The 18,303-nt window shown below is 35.3% G+C and overlaps 1 protein-coding gene across 4 annotated transcripts in view; it reads left to right on the top strand.

Moving 5' to 3' along the window:
- Window positions 1-18,303, top strand: part of LOC136029251 (uncharacterized) — a 119,316-nt gene that overhangs the window by 71,926 nt on the left and 29,087 nt on the right. For all 4 annotated transcript variants that reach the window (XM_065707481.1, XM_065707484.1, XM_065707482.1 and 1 more), the window contains exon 3: window positions 11,468-11,647. In XM_065707481.1, coding sequence (XP_065563553.1) covers window positions 11,468-11,647 — 180 coding nt within the window. The remainder of the gene's footprint in view (window positions 1-11,467; window positions 11,648-18,303) is intronic.

Below are 18,303 nucleotides of genomic sequence, written 5' to 3'. Positions count from 1 at the left end.
ATGACAGATGAGGATTATCTTATAGAACTATAGCATCAGGATCTTGCATTGTCTCCTTTTTTTGTCAAAGATAAAAACTGAATAATTTTGAGTTCGCTCGGAATACTTGAAATAAATTGATTCCCCTGAATTAGAATAAAAAGCTGGTTTAGAATATGTCCCCTTTATCTCCGTTAGCCTCATTTTTCAGAGCGAACACTGCCGACAAACTTTTTTTCTTTTTGGCTCTCCTGAAAAGTTCCAAAAATGGCAAAAGTCGTATTTTATTTGTCCCAGCCGATTTGAACGGCTGAACGTTAGCTGTAATGAATTGCTGAACGGTGTTAGTCCATATACCTCCCTACAATTTTTGGAACTGGTTAGCTAGTGTGAATTTGAAACAGAGTTCAATTCGCAGATGAAACAACTTAGTTACGAAAGTGATTCCCCTTTTATTAAAAACTAGGCAAATTTTCTCCGGCAACTAGCTTTTGCTGGGTAATTTTAAACTTAAAGAATTTCAATCTTTAGAATTACCATAAAAAGTCAATTCCTTGAATTTATATATCGCTATCAAAACCTTTTTTTTAAAGCTCTGGTTACCGCAAGTGCGAATTGCTTCTTATTTACAGTTCATCGCCACATAACTGTTTAACATACAGAAAATGAAATTCTGTTTCTAATATTTCTATTCAAACTTTGATAAAAAAAAAGCTCTCGTAACACTTGCCTCATCCCTCCTGATGACACTCCAAAATCCCCTCCACTTCTCAATTTTTATTATGACAGTAAGCATATGAGGGCTATTTTTATATCATAAAGAAAATATTGCTATACAATAAGAAGGGAGCTATCAACCCGCAGCACCTATGTCCAGGCTTAATCGACATGAAGGGTCATTAAAAATTAATTTTATATCCTTCTCTCCTCCTCAGACCCTATTCTATATTTACCTGAAAGCTCAAGGAAATTTAAAAGATTTGGGCTTAACAATGCACTTTTTAGGTATCAGGCCCCGCCACATACACACATATACAGTGATCTACCAGCAATCCTCCTTAATAGCTGATGCATAATCATGGTTAAATGAAGTTTTAAAATAAATTTCTGTTTGAGCTGCTTATTTTATTTAAACTAGTCGACTCTTGAGGAGCGAATGTGCTACCCTGTTGCATTGCTATATCTGAAACTGTAAAACTCAATTTACAGTTTCTCAGTCATTTCAAATCGATTGGCTGTCTCACGAGTTTTATTTCATACCAACTTTGCCATCTTTGGCTCAAAATTAAAGTTCCGACCTACACAATGACAGAAAGAGCCAATTTTTGTGGCACAATCTTTTTGACTGCTTATAAAGGGAACCAGAAATTGCAATTTTCATTCAAATTATTAGTTACCCGGTTTTCTAGGACCATTGCTCTTAGAAATAAAAAGACTAATTAACACGTGCCCGTGTTCCTCCTTAAAAAAACAAAACAAAAAAGTTCCTCATTTTTGTAAATAGGAACTTGAAAACTCAACGAAAAAACCGCTGATATACTGAATTCGATGATCTTATTTTTATTAATACCCCTTGCCCTCTTGGGAGTGTTTCCCCCGTCTTCAAAAATCATACAAATTTTATCAGGGTCGTCAACTTTGATGCGTAACTTTAAACCTAGTAAATTTTGTGTATTTGGAATTACCATAAGAAGGAAACCCTTTTGACGTACATATTGGTTTCGAAACTTCTTTTTTCTTGAGTTTCAGTTGGTATTAGCCCTGGTCACCGTTTACTTACTGTTTGGTGCAAGAATAAATCCAATAAAGAAGCAAAGAAGCAATAAAGAATCTTAACATACTATGCATATTCAAATTCTAGCAGATCTTGACTTTCGTAACTCCAGGATATTCCTGTAGATATCCATAAATATCCTATTCTTGCATAATTCCTCTGATTTTCTAATATTCTTATGACAGTCTTCCTTCCTCAAAAGGACTCTGTCCCTAAAAGAAGTCCTACTCATGGAAGTGACGAAGCCTTCTTGACGTTTTTTTGTATGAGTGTGCTTTTGTCTTTTTGTATTAATATATGCCCCGTTTCTTCATTCAAGTCTTTTTTTAAACTTGGTGAGTAAAAAAATCGCACTATAAAGCAAGGTCTTGGTACTTAAGTCCCACTCCCTCTGCCTTCAGAAGAAATATAGCGGGTACTACCCCGGCACATGATATTGGTGTAAATGACTTCAACCCCTAGAAACAGTGAAGTATAGTTGAAATTGAACTGTATAAGGATGAGACTTGGTATTAGGTTAATTTTTAGGAAACAAAAAGGGACTTTTTTCTTTTAAAGTAGTAGATATATAATTTCCATTATAAACTTTTAGCTTACAAGCTATTGGATGAATAAATAAATAAATTTGCTAATGAGATTTGCTAATGATTATACCAGCTTCATAAGTTATATTAGAAAACATACAAGTTTCTTCTGAATGAATGTAAATAGTGGCATTAATACTTAAAAATTACATGAATTATTCCGTATTTGAGGATGGCTGCCACCTCCTCAACCCCCACTCTATATGCTAAAGTTTTCTAATGCTATGCAGGAACCATTTATGTGTAAGTTATAAAAAATCATCATTACAAGTAAATCTATAAATCTCATACTCTTCAACTTTCATGGATTCGATTACCTAATATCTATACCAGCATCATAAATTGTATGAAACAAACATACAAGTTTATCTAAATGAAAGTAAACAGTGACATTAAAACTTAAAAAAAAGTGCAAATTATTCTGTATTTGAGGACAGCTGCCATCTCCTCAACCCCCGACTCTTTATGCTGAAGGTCTCTAGTGCTATGCTGGAATCATTTCAATTCCGAAAAAATTCCATTTCAATCGAATTCCTTTTAACTATTTGAACTCAAAGTTCTAGTGTTTGAAGCAAATTAATAAAAAAAAAACTTTCCGTAAAAGACACTTTTCAAATAAAATTAAAGGCTATAATAAACTTAAGATAAGCAGCAACTAAAACCTATAATAATTCAAACTCAAAACGACTAGCAATTACTATTAAAGAATTAATGAAACTAAAAACGAACAGAAATTAAACAGACAATCAAAGCAAACAAACATACAACATGTATATACATACAACAACTATATGATGAATAAATAAATCATAAAAGGAGTAAAACTTTCAGTAAAGTCCCTATGGCACAGTAGGCTTTATGCCTCTACAGTTAGGGAGGGGGGTAGTAGCCAAACTCTTGTTTCTAGTGATTTTGGTTCGTTTTAAGCTTGATTTGCATATTTAATTTAAAAATATACTCGTTTGAAGATTTATTTATTCACTTTCATAATCATATGTTGTATTTTTGTTTGCTATGTTTATTTATTTAACTTTTGCTCGTTTTCGGTTTCATTTATCCTTTAATAGTAATTTCATTTCGTTTTTAGTTTGGATTATTATAGTTTTTGTTTCTCTGCTGATCTTAAGTTTAATTTGCTCTTTACTTTTCTTTGAAAATCTTCTTTTCGGGATTTAAAAAAAAATAATTTCTGCTCGTTTTTATTACCAAAATTTCAATTTATTCATAATTCCCTTTTTGAAATCAATTTTTTTTAACGTCAAAGCATCAGAACTAGTATCAAGGTAGCAAAGTGTCAACGTAAAAAAGTATGAAAGTAATAAGATGGATGGAATAATTTTAGGGAAACAATTTGTGAAGTTGCTGATGATGTCTTAGGGAAGAAAGTTAGAAGCACAGCTAGGAATATTTGTGAAAAAGCTTCAAATTTAAAAGAAAGGATAAAGCGGCTTGGACAAAAATTGTCAGAGTGATAGATCATTTGAAAACAAGAGGAAAATAAAGACAATGGACAAAGCCTTAAAATATGAACTAAGGAGTTGTAAAGTGGAGGCCACGGATAAAATTGCCGAGGATCTAGAAGATTCAGCTAGACGTCATAATCGTCAAATATTGTACTGGCATGTTAATAATTTGAGAGGAAGTAGTCAATCCCCACTCGTCTCAGTTAAACATGTGAACGGGGCCAAAATTAGTGATAAGGTAAGAGTTAAAAAGATATAGCCAGAACATCTTGAGAATGTGCTAAACCGAGAAGAGCTGCAGGAAAAGAAACAGAGGAAAATGAAAAAAATTATGATAACTTGGATGTGAAGCAAGATTTGTTTGTGAGGAAAAGTTAGCGACAGTACTAAAAGGATGAAAGAATAATAAGACCCCAGGTGCCGACAGTGTGGTAAATGAGTTTCTTAAATATGGTGGCTCTGAGGTTAGATATCAGCTGCTGAAAATTATGAAGATTTACTGGAAATAAGAAATCGTGGCTAAGCCTAATGAGACCTTCCGATCGTTCATCTAGTGCTTTTCTGGCACTGTATGAGTCACACTCTTAATTTTCTTCGATATATGGAGATGAGAATTTTCCTCTAACCAATCAGTTTGAATCAGAAGTTTCCAAGTGGCTTGCACGTTTCTCAGGGCAGCCTTGAGTTGTTCCCATTTCCCTTGAGAAGATCAAGATAGCTGTCAGAAAAGTACTTTCCAAATCAAAGAATAGGATAGACAGCGATGGTCTTACAATAAAACACCTCAAGTACAAATCTGAATGCTTTTATTCCTATCTTCAGCTTATCTTCCAGATGTGCATCACCAGGGGTTTTGTTACCAATACTTTTGCTGACAGGGGTCATCTCATCTATCGCCAAAAAAGGAAAAGATCCAAACAAATGAAAATCTTATAGACCCATAACCGTCTAGTGCATCTTGAGCAAAGTGTTTGAATATATTATCTTTTCTGAGCTTGATACTGGACACTTTGGGGACAATTACCTTGGATTCCAGAAGGGTTTCGGGTGCCCAGAGTCTCATCGTCTTCTGACTAACGTACTTATGGGTTCGGAAAGGAATAAGTCGCCTCTACATATGTGCACTATTGATATATTAAAAGTGTTTGATAGCGTCAATCACACGTAAGCAACAAATGCTCTTCTGCATAATGGACTAAGTTCGAGCTTAGTGAGTACTCTGAAATTTTGGTACGAAAATTCGACTCTGTTGGCCAAATGGAAACGTTCAATTTCAGATCCCGCAAAAATTAGAAGAGGTGTGAGGAAAGGCAGCGCTCTTAGCAATCTTATTTTCAAACATGCAATCTCCAAGATTCTGGACCGCACTCACCTATTGGCTGGTACTGACCTGTCTTACATAGCATGCGTTGATGAGGTCCTCCTGCCCTGCAGATCCAAAGCAGACTTTCCAGGTAACATGAGTCGACTTCTAAGTGACTTTCAATCTATAGGGCTTTCTATCAATATTAATAAGTGTGAATTTTGCCCTAAAATGCACCACAAGTGATTCTGTCACTATTGGAAACCATGTTCTCCCTGCGGTATTAGAAATGAGACATCTTGGTATTATGATTGCAGAAACGAAGAAATAAAACTAGAAAAGCAATTGATAAGCAAACAACTACCACCATTAAATGTGCTTGTTCGTCTATAATGCCGAATCTCGGACGCTACTCCTGGAAATCTCTTGCCTCGATTTATAATTCCGTGTGCCTACAACACATAAATTACCTCACCGGTGCTTCCTATATGCTGTCAGTGAAACACTGAAAGACACTGAAAATGGTACGAAAAATCAGAAAACTTTTACTGTACATATCCAAGCGTTATAGGAATTCCCACCTTCAAAAATATGGTCTTACAGAGCCATCTAAAGAGTGGTTCAATCTAAAGAGCCTTCCAAAGCATTTGAAATAATTCTACGTTAAAAGTTAAATTAGATAGACGACGGTTCTCACCTGTATTTATTTGAGCGTCGTATCTTTATCTTTTTGGTCGTTGGCTTCTTTTTCCTTTTTCTTTTTGAAGTACTCCACTACAGGGGCATACCGCCAGCATTCTTATCAGGGGGGGGGGCGAGAATTTTGTTCGAGCGCTACTGAAGAAAAGTTACCATTTACCGAAGAAGCAACTAGGTTAAATTCAAATACGCAATACATAATAAACAATACACACACATTAATTAAACATAAAATTAAATGCTGGTGATCAAGCTTTTACTAAAAGTATCAGGTGACAAATTGCTGAAGGTGACAGTAGTATAGTTTAAAAAAGCTTTTGCGTGGGCTAAGGTGAATTTCATATAAATTCGGCCTTTTTCAGCAGGCTTAACCACTAATGTTGCTGAAGCTATTCCCTTACACATCCCCAACCTCCAATCCCAGAACAGGATACTCACTCTTATAGTTGAACCAAGTACCATTCGAAACGTTCGAACTGTGTTATTCAGTTGTACGCTATTTCGAACAGATTTTGAATCTTTTGTGGTAAATTTTTCTATGCGTAATTCATTGAAATATTATCTATGACTTTTGATTAAATTGATTTGGTTGTGGGTTAGCTTCTTTATAATAATAAATAGCATTAAAATAAGCGGGTCACAAAAAATCCAAAGTGCAAATACAGGATAATTCTAAGTTCAATTACATATAAACCCAAATATGATGTTATATTGTAACATGGATCTTATGATATTTCAAAATTGGACGAATGTACATATAAAATGAACCTACAATAAACACTTAATCCTGGAATTAAAAAATTAATTTTTCAGCTCTGTATTACACAGACTTGTTACGAAAATTGTAGTCGTCTTTTTTCTCTAGATCAAATTTCTTTATCACGTTATCAAGGTCAATTTGTACTTCTCTTTCAGTTACCAACAGTACAAGTGAAGATACTCTTTCTTGCCCTGTTGTGTTGCGGCAGAACGTCTTCAACCATCAAAGGCAAGAAAAAGATCTTTCACACGACGCAGAATTCATAGGAATAGTGAAGTACAGTTTAAATAGATCAAAGGAAACGACTAATAGAGCGATTCTGAAGCCCGTGGTAACATCATTAGCGTAACCGTATTAGCGAAACTTTGGGTGAATGACCTCCATATTCCTGTCAGGGCATTATTAACTTATATTTGACCTTCACTGAACCAAAGGAATTACAAGCTATTGTAATACTTAATATTCAATTATATGAATATATTGTTTTTTTGTTGAATGAAACTAGTCTTATGACACGCGCTTGAATAAAGTGAATTGGATGCATTTTACGATACGAGTGGAATTTTAATGAATCAAACGCGAGAAATGAGCCTCCTTTTTTTTCTTATTCCATGCGCTTGGATAAAGTAAACCAGTGAACTTGTGTGACCAATGAATCAATTGCTAGGGCACTTTTAAAAGAAAATTATAATCACCCATGTCCCAAATTCGAGGGACCCCCAATCTCCCCTCCCTCTGCTTTTTGGACTTAGAGTTTTTTGTACTTAGAAATTATTTGGACTTAAATTTTTGGACTGGAAATTTTCAAAAAAGCTGGTTCAAAAAGTTTTGTACTCTACTTTGCACAAAGCTCGATGAAGATACGTTTCTTTGAATAAAATGTGTGATTCAAAATGTTTTGCACTCTGTTTTGCACAAACCTGGATGAACACACGGTTTTTGAATCAAATTCATGGTTCAAAATGTCATGTACTCAGCAGATAGGATATACTAGAGACTGAAATTGGTAAATTATGTTTTTACCAAAGTCAGAGAGAGATGAAGAGGATTCTTTTTAGAGTTAGAGACATATAAAGTAGGGATCTAACAAGATTAAGTCAAACACATATACTACTTCCAGCGCGCAAGTGGTAAACTGGAGTCTGAAATATGTGAATTAGGTTTTTTACCAAAGTATGAGAGAGATGAATTGGATTCTTTTAAGATTTAGAAACATATGAAGTGGGAATTTATTAAGATTCAATGAGACATAGACACTACTACCAGCTCACAAATGTTATACTAGGGTCTGAAATAGACGAATTAGGTTTTTACCAAAGTCTGAGAGAGATGAATCGGATTATTTTAAGATTTCGAAACATATGAAGTGTGAATTTGTCAAGATCCAATCAGACACAGATCTACCAGCTCACAAGTGGTACACTGGAGTCTGAAATGTGTGAATTAGGATTTGAACTCAGTCTGAGAGAGATGAATCGGATTCTTTTTAGAGTTGGAGACATAGGAAGTGGGAATTTATCAAGATTCAGTGAGACAAAAACACAACTACGAGCTCACAGATGGTATACTGGAGTCTGAAGTAAACAAATTTGGTTTTTTACCAAAGTCTGAGAGGGATTAATCATATTGTTTTTAGAGTTAGAGACATATAAAGCAGGAATTTATCAAGATTCAGTCAAAAACAGACACTGCTATCAGCTCACTAGTGGTATACTAGAGTCTGAAATAGGTGAATTAGGTTTTTACCAGTCTGAGAGAGATTAATTGGATCCTTTTAAGAGTTAGAGAAGTCCAAAAATTCTAGATAAAAAATTCTAATTCCAAATAAATTATAAGTCCAAAAAGGGGGGGGGCAAAAGTCGAGGGTGGGGAATGGGGTATCCCTTGGAGGTAGAGGATGGATGACCATAAGCTCCCTTTAACAAAGTGTCTTAGTAATTACTGATTTAATAAACGTTTAGTAATTTGATAAATTTAGTAATTTAATTCTTAAATAAGTCTCAATAAACAAATATATCCCGGTGCTCCAAATTTTCTACTTTCAGCATAAAGTCAGGCAACAAACAAACCCAATGGTTACATTCTATTGGATCTGAATCGGAATTACCAGAGAATTTGCGTGTAGTCACAGATATTTATGACAATAAAATTACCGTATATATTCTAGTGAACAGTAAAAAACTCATTAGTTGCCGTCATGGCACTGAAGTAACTAAATTATAATAGACATTTATCTGCCGTTCTAAGGAGTAAAAACCAGTAATTGGGAAAGCCATACTGAAACATGGTATTGACAAAGAACTCATTAATCTCATATCTGAACTTTGCTTAAATTTAACCGAGGGTAATGTTCAATTGCCAGAAATAATTAAGCATCAGACAAAACAACATCGTTCCATTGTACGTGCCCTGACTTGGAAAAAGAGAGGAATAGATTAAAAAAATGTCTTTTCCATTCTGGCGGTAGCTTTTTCACACTTTTACTGCTAATTTTTGCAATACTTGTGAACAGTTTTCTCTAAGAAAATGGCTAAGCCCTACAAATTGACGCCAACAGAACTTATCCTTTCACCAATGGAACACTTTGAGAACAGCCTCAGTAAATTCATTTATGATAAAAATATGCCGATGATAAAAAACAAATGATAAAAAAAAGATGTACCTTGACGAGTGGACAAACATTACTCTATCACGTAAGACCTGTCAATATAAGTGTCATTGATAAAATGGAAACGTCTGTTCAAGATTCTGGAACATTAGCACAATCAAATGAGGAAGATTCAATATCGTCAAGTATTGAAGACTAACTGCCACACTCCTATCGTTAACAAAATAAACGAGTCGTAACATATCTCATGGAAAGTGAACACATTCAAGTTGATAGTAAAGGAAAAATAATTCTAATTCAGGGGAAAAGTTATAATCTATTGGATTTAATATTTGACTTGGTTACAACTCGTAAAGGACATTCATCATTTGACAATCAACTATTGAACTTTTTAATTAGATTATACTTTCCGACAAGTCTTATTACCAATAAGCAAATTCTAAAGAAATAAAAGGAACGTAGTAGTTTAACATTGGAAGAAGAAGAAGATTTTAAATCATTCTTGGAAAATACTACCACACCTACCGCTGATACTATTATTAGCAGAAACAATGATCTGATGACACCAGTAGTGGAGAGACAAAAGTGAAGACGTATTTCTATCAACTCAACACCAACACCACCATCTAATACGCAAGGGTAGCGGGCATTAGACTACGTGTTTGCGGTCAAAATGGTTGAAGTTTTAAATATGTTTATGAAAATATTGATGAAGTGGAAATTCTCAATCCCCCCACTACACTCTCTAGAGTCACTGGACTTCAATAAACGTTAGCGAGAGAGGATCCAAAAAATGAGCTAAGTTACACTCTATATCGAAATCATAGGGCTAGTTGTAATCATTATTGAAAAACTAAAGCCTTTTCCCCACTGCATACAATGCAAGCAGATTTTCGACTCTAGATAAGATTCAAAGGTGCCATAATTCTCCCTATAAATACATTCTACTTGTAATTAGTGTCTTTAGTTGCTCTACATATGCTATTCCATTGTGGTCAAAGAGGTGTTGAAGTTGCTAAAGCTACAAAAAGTATTCTTGAGCGAGATTGCTCTGGAAAAAGATTTTTTCAGTTGAAGAACTCAGAAAGAACTTGTAATACATCTATGATGTGATACTTCGATTAGTATTAAAGCCTTTTAAGTTCTTCCTTAATTTTGCAATATACCATTCAGTTGGGTCTAAGCTAAGTTTTTGTATGTTGAAATAAAAAAGTTTGTGGTAACGAACTGTAATAAGGAGCGACCTGACTCAATAGTAACTGGAACTCTATAAAATGGAATTTTGATACCAATAGTTACATCAAAGAATCACATTTTTATGCTGATTCTAAATATATAAGCTTCATCAAGTTTAGTTATACCCACCCTAACATATTTTAAGGTTATCGAGGGAAAGGTTAAACCGAAAAATTTTATAATTCAAAAGGGAACATGAAAAACAAAATCTGCCAAAGTATAACCTAAACATTTCCCAGGACCAGGTGTGAGTTTAAGCAAAAGAAAGGTAACAAAAGAAAAAGGGAGATCCTTGAAAAAGGTATAAAACTCGGACTAATTCCTAAGAAAGCACTGGTAGAAGAAATAATTTCAAAGATTGAGACAGGGATTCGTGTGTTTTCAAAACATGTCAATAATGTTCATGATTTAAGACTTGTGGTCTTTGAAATTTTAAAAATTTGTTGCAATTTTCAAGAAAACCTTAAGAACAAAGATACGAAAATTTTGAAAGATTTAAAAAAGGTGGTTCTCTAATAATATTGAAAGCTGATAAGAGCAATACGGTAGTAATCCTAGAAAAAGATGATTATGATAATAAATAGGAACAATTCAAAAGGATATTTCAACATACAAAGAACTTAACTAAGATTCAACTGAATCGTATGATGCAAAAATAAGAAAGTACTTAGATGGCTTTAAGACCTGTCGAAGTATCACACCAGAGATGCATGACAAGTTCCTTCCGAGGGGATCTTTCTGCCCAAGATTATATTGTTTGCTAAAACTACATAAAATTGGTATTTGTCTAAGACCTTTAGTATCAACAATGAATTCACCAACAAAAAAAATCGAAAAATGAGTAGTAATGAGACTTGGGCCTTTATTATAAGAATTCGTATATAATTCGCACAGAATTCGTATATAAGAAGCTCAAAATCCTGAAATGATAAGCTTAAAAATAATGGAATATCAAATGAATCTAGACTTTTTAGTTTTGATACAAAATCAATGTATACGTATATACCTTTCGATAAATCTGTTAATTGTGCTGCTTTTAAACAAGTTTTGTAATTTTGCAGGAGATGAGGATGATAGTTTGGAAGAATTACAAAGGCCAGCTAGGACTGTGGACAATACGGGATACAACATAGTACCTGAAATTGGATATTCTGATTATAATTATGATAAGCCCTATCAAGGCAACACTGTTATGACGTATGGCTATCGTATTCCCCCAGGCCGATACCCTACGCCATCAGGTAGGTTTTTTCTATCATTTGTGCAAGGGTCATGTCCAGGGATAATTATCCCTGATTATATCACTCCTGGATTAAATTAATTCCAGGTTCGACAATAAAAAAATTACCATTGCTCCTCTGTTACAGGTCAATGGTCTTTTTGGAATATCTTTCACGTCATCATCCTCAGGTGCCTCTTGAATGTCAGTTTGGGTACTAGCACTTTACCCACTTTTATCATTAGCTTTTGTGTGTCTGTTTAATCTAAGCTTGAAGCAATTGGTCGCTAGTTCTTATGGAATAAGCATTCCCCTAAAAGCCCCAGGAAGGAGGCTGTGCAGCACCTAACAAGTGTCATTTTTAAGCATATTTTTCAAGGTATATCCTCTTTCTGACAGTCATTTTCTGTGGATATTAGTGTCTGTCTTGTGTCCTTGAAAAATGGACAGAGGCAGAAAAATTTCCTCGGAGGGATGCAAGGGGAGATTGTTACAGAAGCTTATCATTGACACCCCGTCAAGCCTTTGTTTTGAAGGTATCAGTTTGTCTTTTGAGGGGCTATAGCTTGCCTTAATAACCCCATTGTAGGCTTCCTGGAATGGTTCCAACATTGTCCAGTGTGATATCTATACAAGTCAGACATAAGATTGAACAGGAATGACCAAACATAAGAGTTGGGGTGCCATAATCTCGTCCATTATAAACTTTTTGAGTTTGTGTGACCAAACTATTGAGAATTGATGGGGCAGTCTTCTATAGCTTTGGTAAGAGATTAAATAAAATAGTTTTTTCAACTGAAAGTAAGGAGCAACATTAAAACTTAAAATGAACAGAAATTATTACGTATACGAAGGGGGTTTCCCACTACTCATTACCTCGCTCTTTACGCTAAAGTTCTTAGTACCTTAAAAAAGCTTTTTATTGTTTTAATTAAACGGCCCTTGTGTTTCAGGAGTAGCTCGTAAAGAATTGGGACAAATTTCCAACTTTACCGTAAAGAGCCTGGTTTTGAGGATGGGGCAACACCCTTTATATAAGTAGCAATGTCTGTTCGTTTTAAATTTAATGCTACTCCTTCCTTTCAGTTGAAAAAAAACTTGTTTTTTTATTTAATTTCAGATTATTTTTAAATAATGCCAGATAATCTGGTCCCATCTCCACGGGGAAATCACCCTCCCCGTGGAAATATCCTCTAGGCAATTTAGTCCAGGTGAAAATTTACCCCGAAAAGTTACCCTTAACAACTCCACGCGTAAAATTTAGACGGAAAATAGAAAGCAAGACATAAAAACTGCTTAAGATTTCTGGCAAATTCCCTCAATATAAAATTTTCCCTGACACGTTTACCCCCTTGAACTATCCCTTCCTATGGAAAATTCCCCCGTGGAAAGCCCCGAGAAGAAATTTCGCCCCCCTCCCACCCGAAAATGTATGAATATTTCCCAGTAACAAATATTATGCGTGAACAATGGGCAAATTTTATAACTTAAAGTCCTTTCTTCTAGGGCGGTGGAGGAGGGGGGTTCATATTACATCCAAAAACATAGTTATTGGGTCTTTCAACTATGATGAACAAAATGGCTATCTCCAAATTTTGATCGGACGATTTTGGAAAAAGGAGCGGGGAGGAGAACTAGTCGCCCTTCAATCTTTTTGGTCTCTTAAAAAGCTCACAAGAACTTATGATTTCTGTTCAAATGAATCCTATCCTGATATTCAAGGACCAATGGGTCGATACGATCACCCCTGGTAAAAAAAACAACAAATAAACAAGTATTCGGGATCTTTCTTCCAGAAAAAAAGAAGAAAATTACACATTTTGTTGAAACCTCTGAAGTATGGTTCTCTGATACACTGAATCTCATGGTGTGATTTTTTTTAAGATTGTTTAAATTGTAGGGGATGTTTTCCCCCTTATTGGAAAATCAGGCCAATTTTTCCATGCTCGTAGCCTTTGATATGTAACACTAAACTTAAAGAAATTTATACATTTGGAATCGGCATAATGAACTAATTCTTTTGATATATTCATCGGTATCAAAGTTCCATTTTATAGAGTTTCGGTTACTATTGAGCCGCGTCGCTCCTTACTTACAGTTCATTACCAAAAAAAGTTTGATCCGAATAAACAACAGAAAAATAAAAGCTGACACCCGCTTTCCGTGACATCTTAGAAAAAGCGTGTAACTTCTCTTGTTTTATGCAAAAGATAAAGATATTCAGAGTTAATGAAACTTACATCATTAGGAAGAATTACTGTTTTTTTTTCGATTGAACGGAGCACAGCTGTCTTTTTAAAGTTTAAAAAAGGTCAGTTCCTAAAGCTATTGAATTATACTTGATTAGAGAACATTAAAATAAAGCTTTAAAGCAGTTTCATTGAAGATTTTGACAACTTTGGAAGCTCCCTGTTGTGCTAACCGCCTTGACAGAAATCTCTGCGGATACGTTATGTATGTTATTTATGTTGTATAGACATTGAACACACAGGGCTTTCCTTAACAATTATTAAGAGATTATTCGTTTTCTATGGTTTAATCTAGCCTCTCGTTAGCTTTTCGTAGTTCTGACACATTTAAGATCCTCTATCAGTTTTTATAGAGATTGCTTCGGAATTTCCCTGATGGTATCTAAAAATTTTTCTAATCGGCCATTTGTCTTTGAGAATGTCGAAACTTGCTGACGTCAGGATTTGCAAAATGATTTTATCCGAAACGTCACCAAGGCAAAGCAATAATTACCAGAGACTCCGTAGGCCTCTAAATATGGATTCTTATTGTCGCTTGTCTTCTGCCCGCAGACGTGAGCCTCTTATTTATGTCATGACGACAACACAGATTCGTTGCGACCATCCTGGGAAAGTATGAATTCTTCCCTAAAGTCCTGCCCTATTTAGATCGTTCTTGCGACATGAAAGGTCAAAGATGTAATATATATTATAATTATTAATCGTTTAATTAATTAAAAAAAAGAAGTATCACTCTAAAAATAAGACGTTTCGTTGGTAGTTGTCAGGACTTCCTTCCACACTTTATTATAGGTTATTCGTTCATTTTCAGCCAGTAGCAGAACTTTTAAGCTACATTGTCATTTCACATGATAAAATACAACATATAGCATTCCATGATTAAAAACTGGACTACTAAATTCGACGCCAGCAAATTCAAAAGTTTGCCCTCGCGACTTATGTATAGTCATGGCAAATGCGGGTTGAATTGTAAATTGATATCGTTGAACATTACGCCCAAATTGACTTTTACTAGAGTCCACCGTAACTCGGTATATGTGAACTTCTTTTCCTCATTTTCCCCCAGTAATTATATTCGCACGATAATGCTATTATATAATTCAGCAACAGTAAGGCGAATCCCATTCCTCACCCCTTCTGAAATATCAAGTTTTGCAAAAGTATAACTGTCGTATTTTTCTTTGTTTTTAAGTCCTGCGGTGTTGAATCTGCTGTTTCAATTGAATTAAGGAATTCTGGAATAAAATCAATCCCTCCTTTTTTTATCTTTTACAAAATTACCTTCTGCGGTTTGTGACGGATGTGCCACTAAACTGATTTTGTGATAAATTTGTTCAGCTACAATAAAGCTAAATATATTACGACTATTTATGAATCGATCATCCCTTACGTTTAATGAAGCTAGAGCAAAGCACAAGTTTCAAGTTTCGAATACGCTTATGAGGCTCTTCAGAGAGCAAGTGAAATCTGAAAAAAAGGCAAACGAATTCATTTGGAATTTGTGGTGGTGACAAGGCAATTCGACCATGCAAGCAGCAATCCCGAAAGGAATCACCTTTGTTTGATACTTTTCTCGGGAAAATGGAGGGCTCCACAGTGAATGCAAGCAACGTTGAATGGTTTTAATAGCTTATATGTAACATTTGTTTATGGCATGTTTGTACGTATATACTTGGCTTTGTGCTAAACGTTGTTGGTGTCGAAGATTACGACGCCGCTGTTCTTCTAACCGCCCCTGTCTTTGCTCTTCATTTTCAATTTTGATGTTTTGATACTCGATTTTGTAAATATTCTAAACACATTTGTCTCTCTTCTTCCTTTTGGATTTTGATTACTTCAGACAATTATCAATGCCGTTTGCTTTAGCTGCCCGTATTGGTCTTGTCTCATTTGATGGTCCAGGCTAATTTTTGCTCATTGTGAATTTAATTTATTCCAGCTGTTCCCTCAGCCTCTTCACGTTTGATATCTTTCCAAAGAGTCATCATTTGTAATAAATACAAATTTTGGTTTTTTGAATCTTATAGGCATCATACAATAGGATACTTTCAAACCTGTAGACCTCATTCACGTAACAAGTATCTTTTATCAAACACTAGCTGTTGGTGTGGCGCTTCGCGCCCCCCTATCTATATATATAAAAATAAGTTGTTTTTATGTGTGTTGACTGACGTCATGTTTGTGTGTCAACTGACGTCATGTTTGTCGACCGACGTCATTATAAGGATTGAGCATTATGTCGTCATGAAGTTGTTTGTTGACTGACATCATGTTTGTCGACTGACGAAATTACAGACCGGGACACCGGGACACAAATAATGACCGGGACACCGCGACACAAGGAATATAAATGACGACCGGGACACTCAAAGAGAAATTACAGACTGGGACACCAGGACACAAATAACAACCGGGATACAGGGAATATAAATGACGACCGGGACACAGGGACACAACTACAACGGGGACGCCGGGGGGGGGGCGCATGGGGGATATATAAATGACGACCGGGACACAGGGAATGTTCGATTAGCAATCACCATCAACAAAGCTCAAGGGCAATCATTAGAATAATGAGGTTTAGATCTGAATACGGATTGTTTTTCCATGGACAATTATATGTTGCATGTTCAAGAGTCGGTATACCTGACAATCTATTTATATGCACAGACAATGGGACCACGAAGAATGTTGTATATTCGCAAGTTTTACGTAGTTAAAAACATATATATATATCTATCTATATTCACAGGTGGGACACAGGGACACAACTACAATGGCGCGTAACTAATATGGCGCAAAAAAAGCTAAAAAAAGAAAAAACCTAAAAAGAAAAAAAAACTTAAAAAAAGAAAAAAAAATTAAAAAGGTAAGAAACTAAAAAGAAAAAAAAAAGCTAGAAAAACTAAAAAAGCAGCAAAACTAAAAAAAAGAAAAACTAAAAAAGAAACTATATCTATATATATAAAAATAAAATGTATGTATGCAAGTTTGTTTGTTTGTGGGTTTGCATTGACGCCATTATAAGTATATAAGGCTTTGTATATGACGTCATTATAAGATGACACTACAGACCGAGACACCGGGACAAAAATGACGACCGGGACGCAGGGAATATAAATGACAACCGGGACACTCAAAGATAAATTGAAGACCGGGACACAAATGACGACCGGGACACCAGGACACAGGGAATATAAATGACGGCCGGGACACAGGGACACAACTACAACGGGGACGCCGGGGGGCACAGGGGGATATATAAATGACGACGGAGACACAGGGAATGTTCGATTAGCAATCACCATCAACAAAGTTCAAGGGCAATCATTAGAATAATGAGGTATAGATCTAAATACGGATTGTTTTTCCCATGGGCAATTATATGTTGCATGTTCAAGAGTTGGTAAACCTGACAATCTATTTATATGCACAGACAATGGGACAGCGAAGAATGTTGTATATTCATAAGTTTTACGTAATTAAAACATATAAATATCTATATATATTCACAGGTGGGACATAGGGACACAACTACAATGGCGCGTAACGACTTACGCGCGCGGGGGGGGCCTGGGGGGGCGCAAAGTGCCTCCCCAACAGCTAGTATATATATATATATATATATATATATATATATATATATATATATGCTTTTAACTACGTAAATATTGCGAATATACAATATTCTTCGCTGTCCCATTGTCTGTGCATGTACAAAGCCTTATATACTTATAATGACGTCATATACAAACGTTCTTTTTACAAACAAACAAACATGCATACATACAAATTATTTTTATATAGATAGATAGATAGATAGATATACATATACAATACAAATTAACTACGTAAAACTTGCGAATATACAACATTCTTCGCTGTCCCATTGTATGTGCATATAAACAGATTGTCAGGTTTACCGACCCTCGAACATTCAACATACAATTGTCCATGGGAAAAAAAAAAATCTGTATTAAGATCTATACCGTATTTTTCTAATGATTGCCCTTGAGCTTTGTTGATGGTGATTGCAAATGCTAATCGAATTGGGAATTGCAATCTTTTAAATTGAAAAGGCAGATCCGTTGGAATCATGGGAATGCGAGGAATAAGAACAGCCTCACCCTCAAAAGGCTCTGTCACGATTGTTGTCTCTACTACGTTTTCCATTGTTTTTTTTTTGCCATTGTGCACTCGTCCCAAATAGTAAGTTTGCATTGCTGCAATACTTTACCCATCCCAGATGATTTGGAAATATTGCACGTGGGAGTTTCTGTAGAATGCAAATTCAGAGGCAATTTCAAAGCGGAATGAGCAGTTCTTCCACCAGGCAGCAACGTTGCGGCTATTCCGGACGACGCAATTGCCAACGCTATGTTATTTTTGCTCGAATTGATGCCAGAATCAATTTTATTACAAACGTTAT

The sequence above is a fragment of the Artemia franciscana genome, chromosome 7, assembly GCF_032884065.1.
Source record: "Artemia franciscana chromosome 7, ASM3288406v1, whole genome shotgun sequence".
NCBI lineage: Eukaryota > Metazoa > Arthropoda > Branchiopoda > Anostraca > Artemiidae > Artemia > Artemia franciscana.
This window is presented reverse-complemented; position numbering and strand designations above follow the sequence as displayed.